The sequence below is a fragment of the Miscanthus floridulus genome, chromosome 2, assembly GCF_019320115.1.
Source record: "Miscanthus floridulus cultivar M001 chromosome 2, ASM1932011v1, whole genome shotgun sequence".
Classification (NCBI taxonomy): Eukaryota; Viridiplantae; Streptophyta; class Magnoliopsida; order Poales; family Poaceae; genus Miscanthus; species Miscanthus floridulus.
Genome location: NC_089581.1, coordinates 152,635,962 through 152,647,734, shown reverse-complemented (window position 1 = coordinate 152,647,734; position 11,773 = coordinate 152,635,962). Strand labels below are relative to the sequence as shown.

The window sequence follows — 11,773 nt, the reverse complement described above, 5'->3', positions numbered from 1 at the left end:
CTACGCGCTTTCAGAAATCAGAATAATTACACACTCAATCATGACGATTAAATTAGATATCAGGATCACATCGATAACATTGATTGGAAATGAACTGCTACTCGCAACCACCAGTTTCACGATGTGAGCCAAAATGTTGATCGACAAGCTTGATATTCCTTAATTAGTGCCGAACAGGATACGCTTACCGTTAATCAGGAGCCCCTTGCATAAGACAAGGTAGAGGCTTTGGCGGCTCGATGCAGGATTGAACACTTATTTACTGTACAAGCTGAGGGTGCAAGTGCCATTTTTTTGGGCAGAAAAATAGCCGAATGGATGAGGAACCCCCCAACAACTAACTGATGTGTACTGCTAGCAGTACAGTGTTGCCCGGGCGATTGGACAAGGGGGGCTTAGAAACCGAGGCCATGATCTTTCTATTATTCTGCCAGGAAGCATCGCCGCGTGATGCGCGAGTTGAGCAAAGTATCTCCGGTTCCTATTATTTTGCAGGTCTCAATCTTTCTGTGTGGGAGAGACAGATTACTGAAGTTTCGGACATCCTATCTATCGTTTCGCATTTTTCTTTTGGCAGGTATCATTCGTTCCATATGATTTCGAAATCAAGACGTGGGGGATAGGTATCATTTTTCTTTTGGAATCGACGAGCTGACAAGAGTTGGCGATAGGTGCAGCATTGTTTGCCGTGATGACGACGAGGCCAGCACATGTGATTTTTTTTTTTTTTTTTTTTGAGCAAAGCCAGCACATGTGAATGGGCTGCAAAGCTAGGACAAGCCTGAATTGCTGTGATGGGCTAGACTGACTGGCTCGTGTTGAGAACATTCTGGGCTGTAAGCCTAAAGCCTGTAACCATTTTCTTGTGGGCCACATTGATGGACAGCCCACTTCTCCCATGCTCGGTCGGTTGTTACGTACACGGTACACGCAGCCGGCAGCCTCCGGTCCGGACCGGATGCTGTCGGCGTGAGAACCCGAGAACGAAAACATCTTCGTCCCGGCAAAGGGTGGAAAAATCTGCACGACTCTGCTCCGCGTCCTCTCGTCTCGTGTGAACTGCGGAACAGGTGGGGGTGTCATCAAGACCCTCGCGCCCTTCGCGCGGCGGCGGCAATGGCGCCCACGGCCTGCCTCCGGATCCCCTTCCTCCCCGTCCGAGCCCGCTCCGCCAACGCCAACGCCACCCCGTTCTCGCCACCCCGCCGCCTTTCCCTCAAATGCAGCGCCGCCGACGGTGACAACCCCAACCCTAATTCCATCTCCATCTCTCCCGCATCGCCGCCTGGGTTAACGGTGTCAGACGGCGTCGAGTCTGTGGACGTGAACGGGTTGCGTCGCCCGCCCGCGCCTGTCTCCGCCCCCACCGTCCCCGGCGCCCGCGATCCCCACTGGCTGCCTCGTAAGTCATGCGTTCGCGGCGGCCCTTGCGTTAGCTAATTTCGGATCACCTGGTGCTAATCTGTGCTCTGCTCTTTTTTTTTCCTGTGTTAAGGGCCACTCACTAGCGCGGACGTCATGGAGGCGGACGGGAAGGGGCTCAAGGTTGCTTACCAGGTAGGTGCTCGACGAAACGCGTCTCACGGGTTGTTGTTTCAGTTTCCTTACGACTGTGCTTGTGTTGTGTGTTTCGGATAATTTTATGGGAATTTGGTTATGGTGTTTAATTCAGGGTTGCGCTGGGGCGTACAGCGAAGCGGCAGCAAAGAAGGCGTACCCGAATTGTGAGACTGTGCCCTGTGAGCACTTTGACACTGCATTTCAGGTAGCAGGGTGTTTCCTGTTGAGCACACCATAGTTACTTTACTTGACTCATGTTGCCATTTTGGAAGGATATCTAATTACAAATGGTTAAATGTTTTGTTTGATGAAATATGTTGAGAAGTACCGACACTGAATTGGACTGGCTCCATATTGCTTTTGTTTGACACACTAATCTGTAGAAATAATCAATCACTAGCACATAATATGCATACAATGTGTTCTGTTAGGAAAAACAAGTTCTAGCCAGTGAATGTTGTTCATGCCGTTTTTTTGGGGGGAGGGGGTGGGGAGGTATTGTTCATACGGATTTAATTTTACTTGCAGAAATGTCAAAATGTCATACATCTGCTCTTGTGTAGTTGTGTTCTTTGAGAATTGAGATAGATTAGGCTAATTTACTTGTCACGTCAATTTCCTAGAATATTTTTTGACTATAAGGGAAGCACCTCTTTTCGGCTATCGCCTATCGCCTATCGCCTATCGGGTAGCAGTAGGGTAATATTTTTTTTCTCAAAAACACAGGTGAGCTTCGTATCATTGCATTAATAGAAGAGAACATAATCTTTATTTCTCTTCTAAAACTATTTTTCAGAGAGGTTTATGTTTTTTGTCTTAAAAACACACTTCTCTAGTTAGCGAATCGATGTGACAATTTTTTTTCTCATGTTCTTCTTTGACAGGCTGTTGAAAACTGGGTAGCTGATAGGGCAGTACTGCCACTTGAGAATTCATTGGGAGGTAGCATACATCGGAACTATGATCTTTTGCTTCGGCATAGTTTGCACATTGTTGGAGAAGTTCGCCTTGCGGTTCGCCATTGCTTGTTAGCCAATCCTGGCGTGAAGATTGAAAACCTTAAAAGTGCTATGAGTCATCCCCAGGTCAACTGCTTGGTTGATCTGTCTTTACTTCTCTCATTACTGTTTATTTTCATCGGAGGTAATCTTACAACCATATCATTTTTTTAATTGATAGGCTCTTGCGCAATGTGAGCACACATTAACAGGACTAGGAATTGAGCATAGAGAGGCTGTTGATGACACTGCTGGTGCAGCAAAGGTAGACTGAGGTTTTTTGTTCAACTAGAGCATTCACCTTCTAATTCAGATATCTTTTTTTCTTCGCTCTTTTAGCAACTCTTTTTCTTTTGTTATTTTTGGATAGATTGTGACTTCAGTTATCCATTTTGTTAACTCTCTGTTTTTAACCATAGCAATGGCATGACTTTTCTTTCCTAGATTGTTGCAGAACATATGCTCCAGGACACTGGTGCTATTGCTAGTTCATTGGCTGCTAAACTCTATGGATTGGATGTTCTTGCTGAGAATATTCAGGTACAGCGACTTCATGCTAAAATAGTAAAATAGATAAAACGTTCTGTTCTTTGTTCTGAACATTAGCCTGTCAATTTCTTTAGGATGACAAAGATAATGTCACCCGTTTTATGATGCTAGCTCGAGAACCCATCATACCTCGCACTGATAAACCATTTAAGGTACCCATCTTTGTGCAAACTCTTTTCCATTGTCACACCTTGTCCTCATCGTTACTGCAGCTGATCAGTTGTATGGTCAATTTTTCAGACAAGCATAGTCTTTTCACTAGAAGAAGGACCTGGACAGCTCTTCAAGGCGCTTGCTGTATTCGCAATGAGGGAAATAAACCTCACAAAGGTCTACCCAACTACTTTGTCTTGTCAGTTTCATGCATTGTGTAGAAATGATTCACTATATTTGCTCTGTTTTTTAATGGATGCGCAGATCGAAAGTCGTCCACACAAAGAAAGGCCTCTTCGAGACTGTTCCTCACTCTTAAAGTTAGATGCTAAACCTGTGGCCTTCTAAGTTATTCAATTTCACTTGCTGCAGTTTTACATTAATATGAGCATTACTTTGCTGTTCAAGTGTTTATATCTTCCTTACCCATTCGATTCTGGATTGCATCAGGAACTTTGATTACCTCTTTTACGTTGACCTTGAAGCATCAATGGCTGATCCAAAGACCCAGAATGCTCTTGGAAATCTGAAGGTGCTCTTTCTTTGTTAGTACAATCTGGTGATTGTAAACTGTGCTCATGTTGCTTTATTTCAGGAGTTTGCAACCTTTTTAAGAGTCCTCGGAAGCTATCCTACAGATGTGAATGAACCTTAGATAGAAAGTACTGCAGATTACATGCTGGTGAGTAATGAATATCAGTGTCTACTTTTGGCGCTTTGTTACTATATGGTATGGTGCAGGAACGAAGAACATTCCTTTTCAGTTTAAATGGGCAAAATGTCATTATATAAGACTACTTAAATGCGGTTGGAGTTAGGCAACTCACTTGAGTGATGTGCCTATTCTGTTATAAAATGTAATGCACAGTTTGATTTGGTGCACCTTCGAAGACATTTGTGGGTGCATATCTTTTCCTGAGTTTGCTTGGGTTGAGTAGAAGTTGAATACTGAACTCCCATGCCAAACATTCTTCACATGTTCCTTCCTATCATCCCCACTGACACTAGCAACACAACAACGTTGCACCCCAGTTTCCTTCTCGGTGCCATCGGCGGACTTGTGTGCCTCGGTCCATAGCAAAATTTTGGTATAAGGTCAAATTGTTCTAACCAGTTAAAAAAATCCACATTGAAAGCGAGAATTGTTGCACATAGAATTCAATTCTTCTAACCAATAAAAACATTGTTCCACATTGAAAAGAACTGTTCCAGAATCAAATTCTTCTGAACAACTATAAAATTGTTACACATTGAAAAGAAAATTGTTCCAGACTTTCAGGTATGAAATCAAATTGTTCTAACCAAAAAAAAAAGTTGTTCCATGTAAAAGATGAATTGTTTTAGGTATTAAATTGGATTGTTCTAATCAACAAAATATCATTCCACGTTAAAAAATGGGTTGTTCTAGGCATAAAACCGAATGTTCTAACCAATGAAGAAGAATCGCATAGAGAAAAAGAATCCAGGAGTCAAGCGGTGGATCTCGAAACCTTGGCAATTGAAGGATGGAGACTCGAGCAATGTGAGGATGAAAAAGGAGCAGGCAGGGCATCATGGGCTGATATTGAGCGAACTGGGCTGACTTGATGGTCCTGGTTGCTGTCGATGGACTACGTGAGCGATAAAAAGAGGATTGTTGTGCAGACGACTTTTAGTTGCCACCGTCAAATTCACATCTTAGAGGACTTGCCATCTTTGCTTTCTTATACATAGTCATTTTGAGTTTACTGAAAGAATCCTATAAAAACTTCTATTAAACTATTAGGAAACTAACTAGAAGAAGTGAATGACTAGTATTTGTAGGATAAAGTACTAGAAAATTATGGATATGGAAAGTTGTATGACATACTAGTAATTTCCCTTCTAAACCAATAGTAGTTAGTACATTATTTATTTATTTTCTCAAGGATCTAATTAGTTCTCAAATGTCTTCTGATCCAGGATTAGCAGGAATGGGCGAAATGGTTAGAGTTGGTTTCCTGAGCAGATTGAAAAGTGAAGGAACTGTATTAAGCTGATGCTAACTTTTACAGAGAAAAAGGATCTACATTAGAGCGGTAGAGAAGGGTGGATTTGAGGCTTACATTGGTTGTTATCTTGGAAGAAAATTTGATGTTTTGCTGGTAATGGTTCTTCTGACTTCCGATGCAACGAGGATACCTGAAATAGCAGTCTAGTCTTCTTCAATATCCTATTATGTGGGAGCTTGAAAAGCACTTTTAAACTATGGAGACCAAAGTTTTTTTTTGTTCGATAATAATGGGAGACCAAAGGGTTGAATATTCGGAAATACTTAAATAAGGTTTATATGTTTTCATGTTGGAGTATCTGTGTCATGCAGGTTGTTAAAATACAGTTACAGTGGAATAATGGGACAGTGTCTAAGAACATTTGTCTTTTTTAGGACAGTATAATAACTGATGTTTCCATGTCCATTCGGACGTTCCTCAAAAATCTTATTTGCTGTGTCATGACGTGCTCTATGCATCTGGTGGTGGTCAACGTGGCCAAACCTGGCAAACTTTCCTTGTGTAGAAGAAAATAATTTGGTGCTCCTTATATTTTTTCTGTTGATGAAACGGAATTTGGTGCTCCTTGATTGCCGTGATTTGTGCCAGGTCAAATTCGGTTGTTCAAGCTGCCGATTTTTCTGTTGATTAAACGGAATTTGGTGCTCTTTGATTGCCGTGATTTGTGCCAGGTCAAATTCGATTGTTCAAGCTGCCGAGTAGCTGTCTAGCTAACTGCAACTTAGCGGCTGCTACTTATGTAATGTAACTAGTGCTGTAGTAATTATCTAGTGTTGATGCAGAGCGGAGAATATTCCTCCGGAGGCATTTTTCTGGAAGAAACATTCGAGCATACCACATGTGCTCCTCGCTTAGTATATTGTCATGCTCCTGCCCATGATGTACCATGTGCGGTTGATTCCCGGTTGGTTATTTTTACAGGAGGTCAAAGAATATGCTCCGTATGTCAGGACTTACCGGTTTCCTAGTGACTGTATTCTAGTGTCGGCCGGTGCCCGCGTGTGACATGTCGTTCAATGACGAGGCATCAGCACAGCACAGCACGGCACCGAATATAAAGAGAACGTGCAGATCCGAAGCTTAGAGTCGGAAGAAGCTCGGCCAAAGGTTCGGCAGTTCGAGCACGGGCTGGTGCACGTGGCCTGATGACCTGGTTTCGTTGGATCTCGTGAGGAAATGGTCTCCCATGATGGGTTCCCGTTTGCGTGCAGTTCGTGCTCTCTTTCCCGGCTGATTATCGTGAGATGAAAGCATATTTAGCCTTTTCCCTCTCGCTCGCTTTGATTGATGAGGTTGATCCGAGCCTGGAGCTGACCCCACTTGTCCACTTCACACAGAAAAAAGGCGTTGAGTAGGAAGAAGAGAACCCATTCCTCCGGAACAGGGAGCACTAGGTATATGCCTCTTCTCGGTACTCACCCGGGCCTCTTCTCATCGCTTAAGCTTTTTATGTATCGCTTTTTATGATGCCGAAATCTGACCGGTCTTTACCCATAATTTCTTGCTGTTTCTCCTTGTCATGTACAGTTGGAAATCGGAACGACGAATGTGGCAGCCTATCACCGCAGGTCACTACAGTATAGTAACAAGTGGAACGGCCTCGGTGTCTCGCACACGTCAGTACGTCGCTGTTGAGTGTTAACTCGCATGAGACGAGTGGAGCAAGGCACCTTCCTGGCTTTCCTCCCTCCAGATGTCTGGCACGCGGAAACCGCGAGTGACGCGACACGGCGCACCGTCGCCTCGTCGTGGGGTCGTCGGGACGTCGGGTCGTATTCGGCGTAGCGTTTTGTCTTCTGCTCCAGCAAAATTTGGCGCGTTGCTCTGCTCGTGCGGGACGAGGCGAGGCAACCGTATCCGTGTCACCGAACCGGGTGACCGAGTCGGCAGGGTCCACGAATTAGGCAGGTTGGTATAGTACTGAGCAAAGCGTAATTTGTGCAAACAAGACCCGATCAGCGGGGTGCGGAGTTGGGTTGGGTTCGTGAGCCGGTGCTGTCATGCTCGGCTGCCGAACGAATTTCCAATGTCTGCCAATTTGCGCCTCCTTGCCAAACTTCTGAGTTCTGACCAAACGCACTCGTACATCTTGTAGTCGTAGCAGTTCGTTAGGAATAATAATGATCGCTAGGAGGCTACTGGTATTAAATTTAGATGCTTGTACTTATCCTAGTATTGGTGGCGACTATTTTTGCCAAAAACAAGCTTCAACGCACAAATTTGAAGTGATCTTACGTATAGTATAGTAGAAGAAAGAGACGAGGAAATATATGATTCATGATACATAATATGCTCCAGACTTATAGGGCGTTTATCTTAGTCTCCACTTATTAGGTTGACAAATTCATGCATAGATTGGAAATAAAATTCTAGCCCATCTATATAAGGTACAATCTGAAAATGAATTTATATCCACAACGTTATCTCTACGGTGACTGGCTAGCTCAATCCATAGATAATGGTATGGTTGCATTGCCAGTCTGAAAGAAAAGAAACAGCTAAATGCTCGAGTCCCCGGCGAATATAAATGAAATGATTAATAAATAAAAGAAACAGAAAACCAAGCTCTGGTCTGGAATTCTGGATTAACGAAAAAAGCACATCGGAAAGAGAAGGCGGAAAAGATCATCTCCCCTCCGTTGTCTCCACCGACAGGCGGACACGACGGGGGCGTCTCCTCCCCGCTCCCATAAACGCAGGCTGACGCAGTCACGCAGACGCCTCCCTCCCGTGCCAAAGCCAAGCCCAAGCCAAACCCGCCACCACCAATTCAACCGCGACCCGCCCAACCCACCGCCCGCACCCCCATTCCCACCTCCTCCCCAGATCTCCCCGCGCGCCCGCGCGCGCGCGAGTTCGTGTGCGGCCGGCAGCGGCGGCGGCGACGACCGAGGAGCCATGATGGCCAAGGGCGGCGCCTCGCCGTCCCCCGGCGGCGCGGGGGGTCCCGCGGCGGGGAACGGCCGCCTCTTCACAGTGGGGCTGGTCACCGCCTGGTACTCCTCCAACATCGGCGTGCTCCTGCTCAACAAGTACCTCCTCAGCAACTACGGCTTCAAGTACCCAATCTTCCTCACCATGTGCCACATGTCCGCCTGCGCCCTGCTCTCCTACGCCGCCATCGCCTGGCTGCGCGTCGTGCCCATGCAGCTCGTGCGCTCCCGCGTCCAGCTCGCCAAGATCGCCGCGCTCAGCCTCGTCTTCTGCGGCTCCGTCGTCTCCGGGAACGTCTCGCTCCGGTACCTCCCCGTCTCCTTCAACCAGGCGGTCGGCGCCACCACGCCCTTCTTCACCGCCATCTTCGCCTACATCATGACCGTCAAGCGCGAGTCGTGGGTCACCTACCTCACCCTCGTGCCCGTCGTCACTGGAGTCATCATCGCCAGCGGCGTAAGTTACTGCCTGTGCTCCGCCTCCGTCTCTGTTTTCTCAGTAGATCTGTTGGAGTCGGGATTGGATCTGAGCGGAATCCGGGTTTGGCTAGCTCGGAACTCGGGAGGAGTGGGACGGAGCTGAAGACAACAGGTGGATCTGTCATCTAGCTGTAATTGGACTAAAATGGCTGCCAGGCATCTGGGAAAAAAATGCAAAAATGACACTCAGAAAGATTGACTCCTTATGATGACATTCGGGTGGAAGACAATTGGGTCCATCTGTGCATATGAATGTGGGTCCAGTGTCAAATCTGCAAACAACCGATGTTTCGAGTCCCATTTTTGCAAATCACCCGGCATCTGGCCCCTCACTTCATTGGATGCCCATCCCTTCGTTGGGAATAGAATTTTGGGATTATCCGATGGAAACCATTCACAGCGTGTCACGCTGCCTATACATGTCACCTCAGACGTTGGCTATCTGATAGGGCCAAGTGATCAACTGGCATAACAGCTGCTCACTATCTATGTGATCAGCTAGTTAACCAAACTTCATCGCAGGATCCAGTTAGTTAACCAATCATTTAACAGCGATAGCTATCTTTCTCTGCAAAAACCTTCTCTGGAAACTGTGGATTTGCAAGTAAAACTTTCAAATTTGTTTTCTAGAAAGTAATCCATATTTTGAAATTGAATTGTAAAATATCCATTCTTTAATATCAAAGTATTGGCTTACCTTTAGAAACTGACATGATTGATTTTCTATACATTCGTTGAACATGCATGGGGCCGTTAATTGTGCCATTAATAAGTTGATTCTCTTGCATTATTATGCATACTATACACAGCACTGTGTTTTTTATGATAAGACTATACACAGCACTGTGTTATAGCTCTATTGTGCAATATATAAGACATACTAGGCTAGCAAAGTGTCCAATGACCACTGGAGGCGTTTACCAATAATAGTGGGGTGTGGGAATCTTATGTTAACGTGTAGCATCTCATCTAACAAGTTGTTGCTATTCATGGCTGCTATGAGGAATCTTTAGGAGGTATTTGTTTCACATCAACTAGCATATATCCCTGATGTCATTCAAGTGGAGAACCTAGAGCTTTGAATGCCTACTGACTAAAGTTGTTGTTGGACCTCTTAAGTTTCTAATACTAACTGATATGGAGCATGCAAATCGAACTTACAGGGTGAGCCGAGCTTTCATCTGTTTGGCTTCATCATGTGCATAGGAGCAACTGCAGCAAGGGCGTTGAAGACAGTATTGCAAGGAATTCTTCTGTCTTCTGAGGGGTAACTTTGTCTTCCCTTTTATATGTATTCAGTACTCTGTACACATTACCTTGGATTCATTTACTACTTTGCATTTGTGTGGATGCTGAGTGTTTCTCTGTTCTGATGTCTTGCAGGGAGAAGCTTAATTCTATGAATCTGCTATTGTACATGGCCCCAATTGCTGTTATTTTCTTGCTTCCTGCAACTATCTTTATGGAGGATAATGTTGTCGGCATTACAATTCAGCTTGCAAAGAAGGATTTCACGATTGTTTGGTTGCTATTGTTCAATTCTTGCTTGGCATATTTTGTCAATTTGACCAATTTCTTGGTGACAAAGCATACTAGCGCACTGACTCTACAGGTACCACGTGCTTTCTGACCCATCAATTCAGTTTTGTGTGCATGATGTAGTTTAACACTTGGCTTTTCTTGTTTTTTCTGTTATGCGCACTATATTTAAGATGTGTTGGATAATGGTATTAACTATTAAGATCTACTACTTCATTCCAAGTGTCCACTAATATTCGACCTTTCTAACCCACTGTATTTTGCTGAGCTAGAAACACGCTGCTCTTGTCCTGTACAAGTGTATGGTTTGAACTTTGAAGTATGTAACAGTGACTTTTAATTTTAAACATACACAAATGGGGTCTGTGATTGACTACAATATAGATTTGCTGCACTAATAGGAAACACCTTTGATGTTTTTTATTGAAATTGGAAATTTTATCGATCAGAGGCATGTCAGAATTGAATGTAAAATGTTCTGTAATCGGTTTGAAAAAAAGTAACATATTTACCTACAGGTTTGGAAAAAGTAACATATATACCTTGCTGTCTTAAGTGTAAAGCTTTCTACACATCTTTCTCCTTTAGATGCATAATCATGACTCATGAGATTGCCATATCTTGGTTTATTGACCACTTGATATGATAGTAGTTTGTTTGCCATCTTACCATACCTTGTCTGTTTTAAGAATTTGACTTAAATCCTTCAATTATTGACATCCATGTCTCTCCAGGTTCTCGGAAATGCAAAGGGTGCTGTGGCAGTTGTCGTCTCGATCATGATATTCAAGAATCCTGTGTCCATAACAGGAATGCTCGGTTACACTCTCACGGTTATTGGTGTTATTCTTTACAGCGAATCCAAAAAGCGCAGCAACAAGCCATGAACACCCTAGAAGACAGTAAATATGGCAATCATTTCTTTGTCCTGTCAGCACCTAGAGCTAATATATGATGAGAAATTAATTCGGTGGCGATCACAACATATCCTAAGCCATACTGCCTCAGCAATTGGACATCGAGGATAGAAGTCCAATAATACCTGTAGTATTACCTTGGGATGTGGGAGGCATTTTGTTTAATGGCGTTGATGGATAGAATATAATTTTTTTGTGTTAGAGAACTGTGGCTCACACTGCCAGCATTGGTTAATACGTTTAGCTCTTGGGAAATTGCCTCTTCTATTCATCTGCTATTGTAACTTCCATTTTCTTTTGTTCTGAAGACCACCTGTACCAAGACTTTGATCCAGGTTCCAGGTCCTAATTAATATATTGTGACACTGGATTTAAGCTCGATTACCTGGCCTTTGGTGACAGCTATGTTGCCTCATCAAATGACTGCCAATGTGATGTCTATATTGTTGGTTCAAATTTGCATCCAACTGTGCAGGCTGTTGATGGTGAGTATCCTCAGTCGTAGAAAAACAAGACTGTACCGCTTATATCATCCAGACACCAGCAACAAAAAGCATTGAACCGATTACATTCTCAAGAACGAAACAATGAGCCCTAACAGTACTCATAAACCT

General features: G+C 44.2%; 2 protein-coding genes across 2 annotated transcripts; both read left to right on the top strand.

Moving 5' to 3' along the window:
- The first annotated feature begins 987 nt into the window (after positions 1-987).
- On the top strand, positions 988-5,574 carry LOC136533222 (arogenate dehydratase 2-like). The gene is made up of 12 exons (XM_066525795.1): positions 988-1,402; positions 1,496-1,557; positions 1,673-1,765; positions 2,445-2,645; positions 2,740-2,823; positions 3,003-3,098; positions 3,182-3,259; positions 3,348-3,437; positions 3,525-3,580; positions 3,711-3,792; positions 3,856-3,942; positions 5,202-5,574. Exons 1-11 carry the CDS (start codon positions 1,117-1,119, stop codon positions 3,913-3,915), a joined length of 1,188 nt encoding a protein of 395 aa, XP_066381892.1. The 5' UTR covers positions 988-1,116; the 3' UTR covers positions 3,916-3,942; positions 5,202-5,574.
- Positions 5,575-7,855: 2,281 nt separating this feature from the next.
- LOC136533242 (probable sugar phosphate/phosphate translocator At3g11320) lies at positions 7,856-11,540 on the top strand. The gene is made up of 4 exons (XM_066525810.1): positions 7,856-8,680; positions 9,867-9,970; positions 10,087-10,315; positions 10,977-11,540. Exons 1-4 carry the CDS (start codon positions 8,189-8,191, stop codon positions 11,127-11,129), a joined length of 978 nt encoding a protein of 325 aa, XP_066381907.1. The 5' UTR covers positions 7,856-8,188; the 3' UTR covers positions 11,130-11,540.
- The last annotated feature ends 233 nt before the right edge of the window (positions 11,541-11,773 follow it).